General features: G+C 46.3%; 1 protein-coding gene across 1 annotated transcript in view; it reads right to left on the reverse strand.

Annotated features, from left to right (window-relative positions):
- NKAIN4 (sodium/potassium transporting ATPase interacting 4) overlaps window positions 1-14,861 on the reverse strand; it is a 129,989-nt gene that overhangs the window by 43,198 nt on the left and 71,930 nt on the right. The window contains exon 4 of the mRNA XM_063147036.1: window positions 4,630-4,827. Within this exon, the coding sequence (XP_063003106.1) occupies window positions 4,630-4,827 (198 nt within the window). The remainder of the gene's footprint in view (window positions 1-4,629; window positions 4,828-14,861) is intronic.

Here is a 14,861-nt window from a genome sequence, read left to right on the forward strand (position 1 = left end):
ACAATAGACTATTTGTTTCAGCTAATTCCACAGCAAATGAGAAACAATCAATTACCAGGCAGCGCCAATTACTGCAGCATGTTAATGAAAAAAATAAATAATTGAGGGCATGGATAAACACAGAAGCGATGGCATTTGATGGCAACTTTTGTGCAAACTGCTAGTGTCTGCAGGAACAGAAGCAGGGGGTGCATCACAAGGGCTTTTGTTTTCCGATGGGGTGTATCTTTATATCCCTGGGGGAAACACACACAGCCTTTGCCTAATTGGATTCTCTCCCCTCCTCCAACGTTATCTCCCCAACACTCATGTATAAATATTTAAATCACAGTCACGTTCATGGTTCAATGTTTTTGTTTGTTTGTTCTGTTTTTAATGTACCTAACTTCAGGAAATGCTTCTGATAGCATAGGCTCAGCCTTTGCTCGGTTTTTTTGGAGGGCGGTTCAGTTTAAATTAATGATCTTTCTCAACATCACAGGCACATCTTCGTGTGTCTCCCAGGACAGGGCAAGAACTATTTGTAGGAGTTGAAATTTGTGTTGTTTTTTATAGAAATAATTTATAGGGATGGGCCAGGAACCAAAGAACCATGTGTGTGTTAAAGGATTTCTGGCTAAAGCAGCCTCTCTTAACACCCAATTGCTGCATAGCAAAGCACTTTTGAAACCTAGGGGGATTTTGAAAGACGTCTGTGATATGTCTTGAAGGTCTGCTGTACAGAGCAAGTAAGAAACAACAACACTCAAACCCATGGGCGTGCCTAAAAACTGTGGATCACAGTCCTCGTCTTAAAGCACTGAATTTAGCAAGTTGATGCTAAATTGTCAAAAATTAATTATTATTTTTGCCTTCATCAGTAAGAGTGAAGATTCAAGTTTGCACACAAAGACATGAATCTTAACTCTTGATGAAAGGGGGGAAAAAGGTAAGCATTAACTTGCTAAATTTTCAGAATATTTGTTATAAAAAGAAAAGAAAAGAGAAGAGAAGAAGAAGAAGAAGAAGAAGAAGAAGAAGAAGAAGAAGAAGAAGAAGAAGAAGAAGAAGAAGAAGAAGAAGAAGATTGTCTTTATAGAAATAAAACCCTTTCCAGTCTGGTATCATTACAAATCCTGTTCCAAGACTTAACAAATGGATCCCATTTACCTGCTGTAGAAACAACCTGTACATCTTCTTTCCTCTTATGAATTTCTTACTTGCTAAATTCAATGTATACGCTGATCTTGTATACATATACACAAACATACATGTATATGAACATGAGTATATGTCTAAAATTAAAAAATCTTTATGTTTGCATTCTGAAATGTGTTGCTAAATTTTGCAAAATGTTGTTTCAGGGCTGTAGGATTTTTTTGGGGGGCGGGGAAACAGTGATTCCTGCACTCCTTCCAATTTCATATTGCCCCTCCTTTCTGCATGCAAAGCAGAGAACTTGCTTTGCATGCAGAAGGCCCCCGATTCGATCTCAGCGTCTCCAGGTAGGGCTGGGGAAAATCCTGTCTGAAACCCTGGAAAGCCATTGCTGCCAGTCAGTGTTGACAATACTGGGCTAGATGGACCAGTGGCCTGACTCATGCTAGATCTACACCTTGTGTCATTACAAATATGGTATAAAAAGCAGGAAATAACACTATGAAAGTGGGACATGGAATGTGGATTATGCCTTGACAGTTTTCAGTGCACTTCCATACCGCTACAAAATGGTAGTGTAGATCTAGCCTCAGTACAAGGCAGCTTCCTATGTTGCCATACCATTATCCTGATTTATCTGGGAGCTGCCTATTCCTAGGGTGACCATATGGAAAGGAGGACAGGGCTCCTATATCTTTAACAGTTGTATTGAAAAGGAAATTTCAGCAGATGTCATTGGTAAATATGGGGAACCTGGGGAAATTTCCTCTTCATCACAACAGTTAAAGTTGCAGGAGCCCTGCCCTCTTTTAAATCTGGTCACTCTAGTATAGCTCCTGCAGCTTTAACTGTTGTGATGAAGAGGGAATTTCACCAGGTTCCCCATATATACTAAATACACCTGCTGAAATTCCCTTTTCTATGCAACTGTTAAAGATACAAGAGCCCTGTCCTCCTTTGCATAGGGTCACCCTACCTATTCCACCCTTTTGGGTATTCCGTATGCATTTCCCCCCTGCCTTATCTAGGAGCCTGGGTTCATAGAATCATAGAAAAGCAGAGTTGGAAGGGCCCTACAAGGCCATCGAGTCTAACCCCCTGCTCAATGCAGGAATCCACCCTAAAGCATCCCTGGCAGATGGTTGTCCAGCTGCCTCTTGAATGTCTCTAGTGTGGGAGAGCCCACAACCTCCCTAGGTAACTGATTCCATTGTCATACTGCTTTAACAGTCAGGAAGTTTTTCCTGATGTCCAGCTGGAATCTGGCTTCCTTTAACTTGAGTCTGTTATTCCGTGTCCTGCACTCTGGGAGGATCGAGAAGAGATCCTGGCCCTCCTCTGTGTGACAACCTTTTAAGTATTTGAAGAGTGCTATCATGTCTCCCCTCAATCTTCTCTTCTCCAGGCTAAACATGCCCAGTTTTTTCAGTCTCTCTTCATAGGGCTTTGTGTCCAGACCCCTGATCATCCTGGTTGCCCTCCTCTGAACACACTCCAGCTTGTCTGCGTCCTTCTTGAATTGTGGAGCCCAGAACTGGACGCAATACTCTAGATGAGGCCTAACCAGGGCCGAATAGAGAGGAACCAGTACCTCCCGTGATTTGGAAGCTATACTTATATTAATGTAGCCCAAAATAGCATTTGTGCAGGAAGAGCCTTTAAAAAAGATGGACATGAGCAGAACCAGGAGAGGGAAATGGGATATAGTCCCTTTTACTTCCCCTTCCATGAAAAGCAGCTGATCAGCAGGCATATGGCTTGTTTGAATGGCTCAGCCTCTGCTGCAGCACGCAGATACTATTGGACCGAGGCAAATAACATTAATGTCATGTGAACATAAACTCCATCAAGCACAGGAACACTAAGCAAAACATGACAGTGGAAGATGGGGAACTGGAAGCAGCAGGACCAGCCCATGAGATGTTGGGGTGAAACGGAACTCTTGCACGCACAAAATAAGTATGTTAGGGTGACCATATGGAAAGGAGGACCGGGCTCCTGTATCTTTAACAGTTGCATAGTACTGTATCAGCAGGTGTCATTTGCATGCATGTCACACCTGGTGAAATTTCCTCTTCATCACAACAGTTAAAGCTGCAGGAGCTATCCTGCGACCAGATTTAAAAGAGGGCAGGGCACCTGCAGCTTTAACTATTGTGATAAAGAGGAAATTTCACCAGGTTCTCCATATATACAAATGACACCTGCTGATACAACTGTTAAAGATACAGGAGCCCTGTCCTCCTTTTCATATGGTCACCCTAAAGTGTATCCATGCAACTGACATGCTTTCTCCTGCGCTGCTCCCAAACTCTGAAATACACTCACCCTTTGGAGTTGCGACTGGTCCCACTCTCTCTGCGTTTAACTTGGCGTTTAAAATTGTTGTTATAGTTTTCATGTAAGGTCGCTCCTAATGGGTTACCATGCTTTCTTTGCTTACGGTTTGAAATTCTGGTGAGCTGCCTTGGTTGGTTTCAGAAAGACAGTCTAGATATACAATAAACAACCAGACAGACAGGCACAATCCACTAGGGATATGAATTCAAAATGTCTTTCAGGGTGTAATCATATGCATGTTTAGACAGACAAAAGTCCTACAACTCCCAGCATAGCTTGCTGGGGAATGCTGGGAGTCAAAGGTCTTTTCTCTATGCCTGTTTAGACCGTGCATAGGATTGCACCCTTAGTAAGGTTATTACTACTGCGTGGTTCTTTAATTCCTTCCTATGCATGTTTGGACAGAAAGAAAGGCCTACAACTCCCAGCATTCCCTAGTCAGCCATGCATGTTGGGACATGCTTGGAGTCAAAGGACTTTTTTCTATCTAAACATGCCTGGGATTTGCAGCTTTAGACATTCTAGAATCTTAATGTGACCGTTCTGAATGGCTGAAACTGGCCCAGTTTCAGAGTAGGTGTATATTTTGTTCAATTTATACGGAACGTCTCATCATTGACCTCTGGATGTCAGGTAGGTGCCAACTTTGTATTCCTTCCAGCACTTCCTGAAAATGCCGTTGTTTCACGAAGACTTCCCTTGATGACCAGCCGTGATGTTATTTTCACTTTGTTTCTTTTAAAAAATGTACTTTTAATTCTGTTTTAATTCTGGTTTTATTCTTTTATTCAATTTGTCCGCCACTCCAAAATTCTTCAATGGGAAGTGGTATATAAATATTTAAATAAATAAATAAATAAATAAATAAATAAATAAATAAATAAAATAAAATAAATTTAGATTTGAAGGTGAGGGCAGAGCCAGTGTGGTATAGTGGCTATAGTGTTGGACTGGGAGTCGGGAGATCCAGGTTCTAGTCCCCACTCAGCCATGGAAACCCACTGGGTGACTTTGGGCCAGTCACGGACTCTCAGCCCAACCTACCTCGCAGGGTTGTTGTTGTGAGGATAAAATGGAGAGGAGGAGGATTATGTACGTTGCCTTGGGCTCCTTGGAGGAAAACAGGAGGGATATAAATGTGATAATACTCACCGCCACCAGAATCTGCACTGCGCTGTGCATGACCTCGATGTAGCGGTACTCCAACGCACAGCCGATCACGGAGACGTAGGAATGGCTGTCCAAACCTTTGATGCCAACCATGGGAGTCTCCTTCCGTACACATCCAGGACCGTTTTCACTCCACCATGACTGGTGTCTGGAGATGTTGAAAGTCAAGAGCTCGCTGTCCTGGATAGGAAGGGGAGCAGAAACACAACACAATAATACATTTAAACAACAACAACAACAACAAGATTAAGGGCACAGTCCTATGGGGATGGCCGTAACCCTCCAAACGTGAAGGCTTACGACTATCCGATGCAGAATGGTAGGAGCAGCAGAGATGAGGCCAGATCAGCTGAGATGTGGGGGAGGAAAGGAAGGCATTGGGGAGGGCAGAGGATTCCTCAAAAGCCTGCCTCCCCATTCCCCCCCTCTCCCCGTCCAATGGAAACCGTTGGTTTCTGTTCACCACTCTGCTGCAAAGATCATCTTCTTGGCTCGCCGCTCTGACCATGTTACTCCGCTTCTGAAATCTCTTCATTGGCTTCCAATTCACTCCAGAATCCAATATAAACTTCTCCTGTTAACCTTCAAAGCTTTTCATGGTCTAGCTCCTTCCTATCTTTCCTCTCTCATCTCACACTATTGCCCCGCTCGTGCTCTTCGCTCCTCTGATGTCATGTTTCTCGCCTGCCCAAGGGCCTCTACTTCCCTTGCTCGGCTTCGTCCATTTTCGTCTGCTGCCCCTTACGCCTGGAACGCTCTTCCAGAACATTTGAGAACTACAAGTTCAATCGCAGCTTTTAAAGCTCAACTAAAAACTTTTCTTTTTCCTAAAGCTTTTAAAACTTGATGTTGTGCGGACTTTATACTGTTAGTTTTACCCTACCCTGTGCCGGCTTACCCTACCCTGTGCCTGTTTGCTTTCTCTTCCCCTCCTTATTGTTTTACTATGATTTTATTAGATTGTAAGCCTATGCGGCAGGGCCTTGCTATTTACTGTTTTACTCTGTACAGCACCATGTACACTGATGGTGCTATATAAATAAATTAATAATAATAATAATAATAATAATAATAATAATAATAATAATAATGGAATGACCCCTTTGCCTTCCCTCCGAGGGTGGCCTGCGCTATTCTCTCTGCACCAAGTGTGATTGGGAGGTGGAGGTATCACGGAGCTCGGACTCCTGGGTCTGAGGTTGGAGCGCTGACTCCAACCTTGGATCCAGGAATCTGAACTATCCTAACTCCCATCTCCTGTTTCCAACAGACACCTCCACCCACCCACCCCCCGTCCTATGCATTGAGCCCCTGGAGGTTCTTGTTGTCAGTCTGCTTGTGGCTGCTCTCCTTGGGTTTTCTGGCTCCTCCCTCCCTCTTCTGGGCAAGAGAGACTTTTCCTCCCCCAGCGGGTCTCGAACTTTTGGCCCAGGAAGGCTTTGCAGGAGCTCTATGGGCCTCCTGACCTCTAGAGCTATGTGGCCAATGTGTCACCTAGGCTCGCTGTCATGTTTCTCTGAAAACCCCTGCTTTCGATGGGAGGCAAATGACGAGGCCTGCTAAGTAATCCACAAAGCTTTTATTAAGCAGCAAACATCTCCTCCACCCGAAGAGAGTCTAATCTTTTGGAAACTTCCCCCTACGCAAAACTATGCAAACTAAGCAAGACAATTGTTGGAGCAAGGAGAACAGGAAGCCTTTCCCCAAATGCCCGTAGCTTCAGAGAGCCTGGTGCAGCGGCAGGTTCTGGCACAATTCTAGCCAGACCGACTTTCTCACTTCCGGCGCATCCTAGCATCAGCTAGCTTGTTGGGGCGCTCTCCTCTGGAAGAAAGCTCACTTCCCACTGAGTGTGTAGGATTTGGCCTTGAGGAGATAAGCTCTGGAGAGGGCTGACTCCTAGCTGGGGAATCGCCCATGAGAGCTTCCTCCCCCACTGGTACAAGCTGGCTGTCGTCTGGCGCCTCCTCCTCTAGGTCCGAATCTGAGTCTGATTGATTACTTGAAACACCTTCTCCCAAAATGGGCAGTAGGCTTAGCCATGACACCTCCTTTGCCCCCTTTATGTGTTGTGTTCCCAAACAACAGAACACAAGGGGATTCGAACCCCTGCCTGGAGGAACCCCATGGGATTTGCAGTACTGGGTCCTTGCTTCCTGAGTCACTGGGCTGATGGACTGGGGGCACTGTGCCTTTGGTCTGCGTGCTCTGTGTGTGTGTGTGGTGATACAGGGGAATGCTTGGGAGGTTCCAGTCTGTTGGCTCCCATCCATGTGTGGGCAGCCTACAGATGTCACCACTAGCATAGTCCGTGATTGGTGATGTTTTCAGGGACATTGGGGCATGGCTGCTTTTTTTTTTAATGCAGTTTTCAGATTGTCATGGTTGTGCCTTTCCTCCACCCCTCTCAGGCTGAGTCAGGCCTGCCCAGAGGGAGGGGGGAAAGGGGCAATTTACTCAGTCCCCCACACAGCAGGTGTGTGGGTGTGACACACACAACTCAGAGTGCAGAACACCGAATCATTGGTTCAAGTTACAGGAAGCCAGGTTCCAACGACATCAGGAAAAACTTCCTGACTGTTAGAGCAGTATGACAATGGAACCAATGACCTAGGGAGGTTGTGGGCTCTCCCACACTAGAGGCATTGAAGAGGCAGCTGGACAGCCATCTGTCAGGGATGCTTTAAGGTGGATTCCTGCACTAAGCAGGGGGTTGGACTCACTCGATGGCCTTGAAGGCCCTTTCCAACTCTACTATTCTATGATTCTATGATTCTATATATGTATAGAGTACATTTCAATCCCTCCCTTTTTCTTTGGCCAAAGAACTTAAGGTGGCTCACATGGTCTTCCTTCTCCTCTTCCTGTTATGCTCACAACAATCCCGTGAGGTAAGTGAGGCTGAGAATCAGTGATTAACTCAAAGTTACCCAGTGACCTACGTGTCCAAGTGGGGACTAGAACCAGGATCTCCCAATCCAACACTCTAACCAGACTGTTCTAGGATAGGCTGGCCATTTGCCAGCATAGCAGTGGTCTCTCTCCCCCTACCCACTCCTGGTATAACTGAGGTATAGGTAAAATAATAATAATAATAATAATAATAATAATAATAATAATAATAATAATAACGGAAGTAGAGGCAGTGTAACCCCGCCCCCACAGACACTACATCTGTAGTTATGAAGGCCGAAAGAACCAGAAGTGGAGTTTAAGAAATATTTTCCTAACCGTCCAGTTTAATTTCTTCTGTGCCATGAGCGCTAAATATCCCCCATAAATTCTCCCCTCTATTCCCTTTGGTATTCTGATGCATTGCGTGCCTCGGTTTTCTATTGACCTCCGTCACAATTAACCTCTTGGGTCAAATTACTCCTAGAAACTGACCTCTGGCGTGATCAATAGCTGGTTAATGTACATCTCCCCCCAGAATTCCAAATCATCTCTCCCTGCAGCCTCGACGAGGCTTTGATTCTCTTGCAGCCCTCTCCTCTGCGCTCCCCTCCTGAGTTCTGCATTTCCTTCCTTCAGCCTTGTCGTTTCAAGGAGAAGCTAAATTGTGCCGTTTGTGGGGGGGCATGGTGCTTTGGGGACACAGAACGGACAGTTCAGGAGTTTGCACAGCGCAGGAAGGACACACCATTCCTAATAATAATGCATTTCTGTCTACTAAAGAAAGAGAATACCTGTAAGCCAGCTCCAGTTTCCAGGTCACCCTGGAAGTTCCCTTCTCGGTGAAAAGGGTAGTCATCCTGAATTTGCCATTTTCCAGAGTAAGGAGACTCCCTAACAATGGGGATGAAGATGAGGGCTAAAAGATGGTGTGCATGTTTCTTAAGCATCCCAGGAAAATTTGTGTGTACTCAAGGATCAGAGACAGGGAGGAGGAGGAGGCGTTGTTTTTGTACCTATAGAGTGCCATTTGTGTGTATGGTGCTTTACAGCCTAACACCAAGCCCCCACCTATACGACAACGGGATGGCTCCTCATTGCCAGGACTGTCTGAAACTCCTTGTTGAGTGTACAGTCCATGTTAAACCCAGATTTTCTACTGGCTATGTTCGCACATAACACTAAGGGCCTTGCTAGACCTACCTGATAACCTGGTGGGGAGTCGGGGCGAGGCCGCGCTACAGCTAGCGCGGGCCATCACCCTTTTCTACACGTAACACGCGACGAGGAAAGGGAAAGCCCCGTCGCGTCCTCCATTTTTTTTTAATTAAAGGGCCATGTGCGCAGGAGCGCACCAAAGGAAAGGTAAGGTTGTTTTTTTTTAAAAAAATAAAGGGTTCCCCACTCCCCCTGCCCCTGATTTCCCCCCAATGTCTGATGCCCCCCCGTCCGCTCGCCATGTCCGCCCCCGCTCGCTCACCCATCCCCACTTGCCATGTCCGCCCCCCGCTCACTCGCCCATCCCTGCTCGCCATGTCCGCCCCCCGCTCGCTAGCCCGTCCCCGATCTCCTTGCCCTGGCCCCGTTCTTCTTCCCCCCTTCCGCCATGTCTGATGCCCCCCCTGCCCGCTCGCCAGCCCACTCACCATGCCCACCCAACCACCCGCCTGCCATGTCCGATGCCCCCTCATCCGTGATCTCCCCACCCTGGCTCCGCTCTTCCCCCACATCTCTCCTGCCAGGTCCGCTCTTTCCCCCGGCCCCCATCTCCCCCACCCATGATTTCCCTCCCCCCGGCCAGATGGGCACAGCGCTCCTATGGAGTGCTGTGCCCAGTGCACGGCTTCTCCTGGCTACTCATGAGTAAGCGAGCAGCCGGGAAAAGCCATGGAAGTAGCTAGCCGTTCCGCAGCCCCGGGCTCAGCCCAAGGCTGCGGAAAAGCCAGGCTATAAGCGGTTCCGGTTATCCCGAGTCAAGGGAGGATTTAGCCCGGCCTGACCCCGGAATCCCCTGTGCGTCATATGCACGCACAGCAGGGAGCCTGGGCCTCACACTGGGCTAAGTCCTCGTCTAGCAACGGCCTAAGTCATAATTTGGTTAACATGGTTTATTGCTTTAGTCAAGAATTGTCTTGCAGCAGACCGCTTATTGTTTTTCCTCTTTCGGGTTTGTTTCTCCCCTGCCCATTTCGCCAACCATCAGAGTGGTTTTGTTTTCAGTTTGCCGTTGCTGAGAGTCTCTGTTTCAGGACACACAGCAGCACAAACAAGCCAGGGATAAGCCACAGTTCTGGGTTCAGACATTACGGCAAGCCATGGTTTAAACAAGCTAGACTTCATAAGCCAACAATAAACCATGAGTTCTGTTTGTGTTTTATACCATGGTTTGTTTGCGGGGATGGATTTTGGACACAATGACAAGCTAGATTTCAACAGACAAACCACACCATGGCTTAGCCTAGGGCTGGGCAACTTCAAGCGGTCGATAGACTACACTCTTGCTGTGCTGGTGGCAAGAAAGAAAGGAAAGGAAGGAAGGAAGGAAGGAAGGAAGGAAGGAAGGAAGGAAGGAAGGAAGGAAGAGGTGGTATGCTGAATTTTGGGGGGCAGAGGAATCCATTGTGGAGGTGACAGGGCTGTCCATGGGCTGTGTTGTACATCCCTGGTTTAGCAATACATGTGATCCAGGACACTACGCGATGTGTGAAAGGGCCCTCTGTCTTGAATGACACCTACAAAGACTTTCTGGACTTTTTTCAGGCACTTGCCACCATTTCTAAGCAGGGAGTTGTGTGGAAAAGAGGAAGTTATAAAGCTTAACGTAGTTTCCCAGCTTACGAAAGGATATGGAGCTTAACCAGAGTAACGATTATTAACAACTCGTAACTCTCTACCATTAAAAGAAACCAAACCTTTTCACTCCAGGCCACGGATAAATCTTACATCTCCGCAGGCACCTGGGCTACATTATGTCTATATTGCAGATAAAGCTACACTCCTTTAATTGTCTCTCCACTCCTCTTCTTCATGCCACTCGCGGATGTCCCTCTGCAACTGGCAGAGACAGCTGTATCAATCACGCCGAGCCTGGGATGCAATACTCATCATAATCCAAGCAGCTTAATCGGTTTAGAGGTTGATGTCTCCAGAAGTGTTTGCAAGCAAAAACATAAATTTTACGTGAGCCTTGCAACAGGGGCCAAAAGCAAAGGATGCTCTTGTTCTATATCTGGGGGACCCAACGTGGTGACCATGGGTACCACAGTGCCACAGATACATCGCTGCACCTACCAGGTTTGCTCCCCCCAACCAAATTTTATTTTATTTTAGTCTTTTTCTAATTAATTTTTTTAAAATCCCAAAACCTGGAATGCCAACATACTGCAAAGTGAAATGCTGGCCTCCAGCTCCAGCTCTATTTTCAAGAAGGCCTCTGGCTCTGGGCACCACATGGTGCTCTTGGCCAAGTTACTTGGCTCAGTGCCTCATCGGCTTGCACAGGAAACCGGGTTCGAAAGAGCGTTTTTGTGTTTTGGAGCTCACACCCCTCATTTGTCTTTTCCTTTTTGGGGGCAAGTTATTTTTCTTTTAGTTTTACCTAGGGTGACCATATGATCAGGGGGTCTGGAAACAAAGCCCTATGAAGAGAGACTGAAAGAACTGGGCAGGTTTAGCCTGGAGAAGAGAAGATTGAGGGGAGACATGATAGCACTCTTCAAATACTTAAAAGGTTGTCACACAGAGGAGGGCCAGGATCTCTTCTCGATCCTCCCAGAGTGCAGGACACGGAATAACAGGTGCAAGTTAAAGGAAGCCAGATTCCAGCTGGACATCAGGAAAAACTTCCTGACTGTTAGAGCAGTATGACAATGGAATCAGTTACCTAGGGAGGTTGTGGGCTCTCCCACACTAGAGGTCTTCAAGAAGCAGCTGAACAACCATCTGTCTGGGATGCTTTAGGGCGGATTTCTGCATTGAGCAGGGGGTTGGACTCGATGGCCTTGTAGGCCCCTTCCAACTCTGCTATTCTATGATTCTATGAAAAGTAGGACAGGACTCCTGTATCTTTAATAGTTGCATAGAAAAGGGAATTTCAGCAGGTGTCATTTGTATGCATGTCGCACCTGGTGAAATTTCCTCTTCATCACAACAGTTAAAGCTGCAGGAGCTATACTGCAGCTATACTGTGACCAGATTTAAAAGAGGGCAGGGCACCTACAGCTTTAACTGTTGTGATGAAGAGGAAATTTCACCAGGTGCGACATGCATACAAATGACACCTGCTGAAATTCCCTTTTCAATACAACTGTTAAAGATACAGGAGCCCTGTCCTCCTTTTCATATGGTCACTCTACCAGTTTGGCTTCTAGGAAATGGTGCTTTGTGACTGGCCATACTTACCATGGCAGCCATTTTGTGAATGGCCAACCTTCCCTCCTCCCATGACAGCCATTTTAGGAGAATGCCCACAACGATCTCTCAAAATTCCAAAGGTACCCACTGAGCCAACATAACTATTTTAAGTTATGCTTCAGCAACACCACCATAAGCAAGCTATGCACATTTAACAATACAGAATTGCATACAGATGCCTGGATCCAGAATTCAGCACCCTGAACCTAGCGCTGGCTCAAGGTTTGAGCGTGTCCCTTTGCAGTGTGTCCCGGATTGCCTCCTACGCTAGCTGAGTGAACTGCCATTTTAATTTCCTTACTTCATTTCATTCCAGGGCATTGTGGGAAATTAAAATGGTGGCTCAGACCCAGCCACCACACACATCTAGAGGGCATCAGGATAGCAAAAGGCAGAAATGTTTTAAACATGATGTCTGGTTTGTTTCCATTCATGTTAATTTGTTCTGCCACCTTTGAAACTTCTCCATTTCTGGAACCCTATCACATTTTATGAAATATAACATGCAGGTCGCTACTGTGAGCCTGTACCTTGCTCAATATCCTGAGTTTAATATTCTTTATTTTCCTTTTAGTTTTGGATTGGCATCTTTGGCTGCAACTCTCCCGAGGACACCTGCACTGATAAAGGGTAATAGGAGAACGCACTCAAAGCAAATAGTTTATTGACCTCTGTCAATAAACAGAGCATTAGCTAGGAGACCATAGGACCCATCCTTAGTCTCCCACTGTAATCTTCCCACTTTTACTTTCTTTCTTTCTTTTCTTACTTGGGCCATAGCTAGACCTAAGGTTTATCCCAGGATCATCCCGGGTTCATCCCTGCCTGAGCGCTGGATACCCTGTGTGGCACTTAGATGAACAGGTTTGACCCCAGGACAATCCTGGGATAAACCTTAGGTCTAGCTACGGCCTTAGACACAAAATCCTCGATCCAGAGATCCACCTGAGCTTTGATCAGCACAGGAATCTCTCATGCAAACAGGTGCAAACAGTAAAGTGTGCACTTCTAAAAATGTGCATTTGTGCAAATGGCAGGTGTGTTCTGGCGGGTGTGGGGGGAATATGGCACTATCATCCCTGCTAATCTAAAAGGGATGGTGCTGCATCTGTGTGAGCCTTTGCTCCACTACATCGCTCTGTGCATTTGGTGTGTGTGTGTGTGTGTGTGTGTGTGTGTGTGTGTGTGTGTGAGAGAGAGAGAGAGAGAGAGAGAGAGAGAGAGAGAGAGAATGTATGTACATACATACACACACACACACACACACACACACACACACACAATCACCGGACTGTGAATATATACCTTTAAGATTGCTATGACACTATTCGGGTTGGATGCTTTGTGTTTCTACCTGACGTGCACACTTTTAGTAAATATATAAGGCAATACATCCCCTCCCCCCTCCCTGGCTGCTCTCAACAACTATGCAAATTTTTCTTTTTTGGGTGGGTCAGCGCCCCCGAGGCAGCTGGGCTTCTGCGTTCACTTGCCGCTTTCTTCCCTTCCATTAGTTATCAGAGAAAAGCCGTGGTAATAGACCTCCAAACGAATTAAGTCCAGCGAACCAAGCCCCAGGATTGCTGGATGGTGGAATAATTTTGCATGTTTTAAGGCGAGAAAATTTATTATCAGCCTAAAAATGGAGACCGTCATTTTTTATCTCCTGGCGGCATGCGCTGAGCGGCTGTGTCTCGCTGAGCCGGCAAGGGAATTGCTGTTATTGTTGCTTAAAAGTTCTCTGTATTGTGTGCACCGGCAGGGCTGAGAACACTTAAAGGCAGCCGCATGTGTTTCTGTTGCTGGATTAGAGGAGGTAGGGCTTGCTTGTGAGGGGCGGGGTGGTGGTGGTGGATGTTGCTATGGGATAATAAGGGGGGGCTGGATTAATGTACATGACAGGGCCCTGCTCAGCTCTTCGAAGGAACCTGGTGCTTGAACAGGATGTGTCCATTTTCTACACCAAGAAACATGCATGTCATTAAACCATGGCAAAGGCTCTGGCTTGGACACAAATGCTGTGACAGCAGCAAAGCCTTATCTGGTAAAGTGAGTCTACCCCATTATGGGGGGAATCAACGGTTTGCATCTGGACACCAGACTGAACAGGTAGGCACACAGATCACAGCCTTGAGATGTACTGTATTTGTTGTTGTTTGTTGTTGTTGTTGTTATTACTATTAATAATAATCTAAATTTGCATTTCTCTATATATCTAGATTAGCATTTACAAATTTTATGCAAATCAAGTTCCATCTTTTATCCACCTTTTTTGGCAATTCAGAAGTGGTCATTCAAACTTCCTCTCTTTCTTGGACTTTTGGGAGAGCACACTCAAAGGACAGAAAGATCAGGTGACCAAACACACACACACACACACACACACACACACACACATACACAACCCAAACACTGAAAAAATGTGTTGGGTGGCCTTGGGACAACATCACAGCCACTTCCACCCATGGACATGGTTGGAGTATTTTGGAAGGGTCTACTGTGGCCACTAGTGAACTGTAAAAGAAGAAGAAGACATGCATCACCCAAAAAAAGGTCAAGGCCAATTTGCATAAAATGTGTGAGTGTGATATATATGTATACATGCAAATTTACAGATTATTATCCTTTCAATAGAAATACAGTCCATCTCGCCATAGACTGTGACCAGGTGACAGGTGTGCCTTGCTCCGTCTGCTGTCCAGGTGCTGTTGATGGGCACTGTGGCATTACCCCACAGTTCTGTTCCCTTAGGTATGTCTGAATTTGTATGTCTAGTGAGTGCAGAATGTTGGACCGAGTGGGTGTGGCTGATGATGCTGTGAAAGCGGGGAGGAGTATAAATGGGGGAGTCTAGAACTTGGGCAGCCTTCCTCAACCTGGGGCGCTCCAGATGTGTTGGACTACAACTC

The sequence above is a fragment of the Elgaria multicarinata genome, chromosome 1 (genome assembly GCF_023053635.1).
Source record: "Elgaria multicarinata webbii isolate HBS135686 ecotype San Diego chromosome 1, rElgMul1.1.pri, whole genome shotgun sequence".
NCBI classification, from domain to species: Eukaryota; Metazoa; Chordata; class Lepidosauria; order Squamata; family Anguidae; genus Elgaria; species Elgaria multicarinata.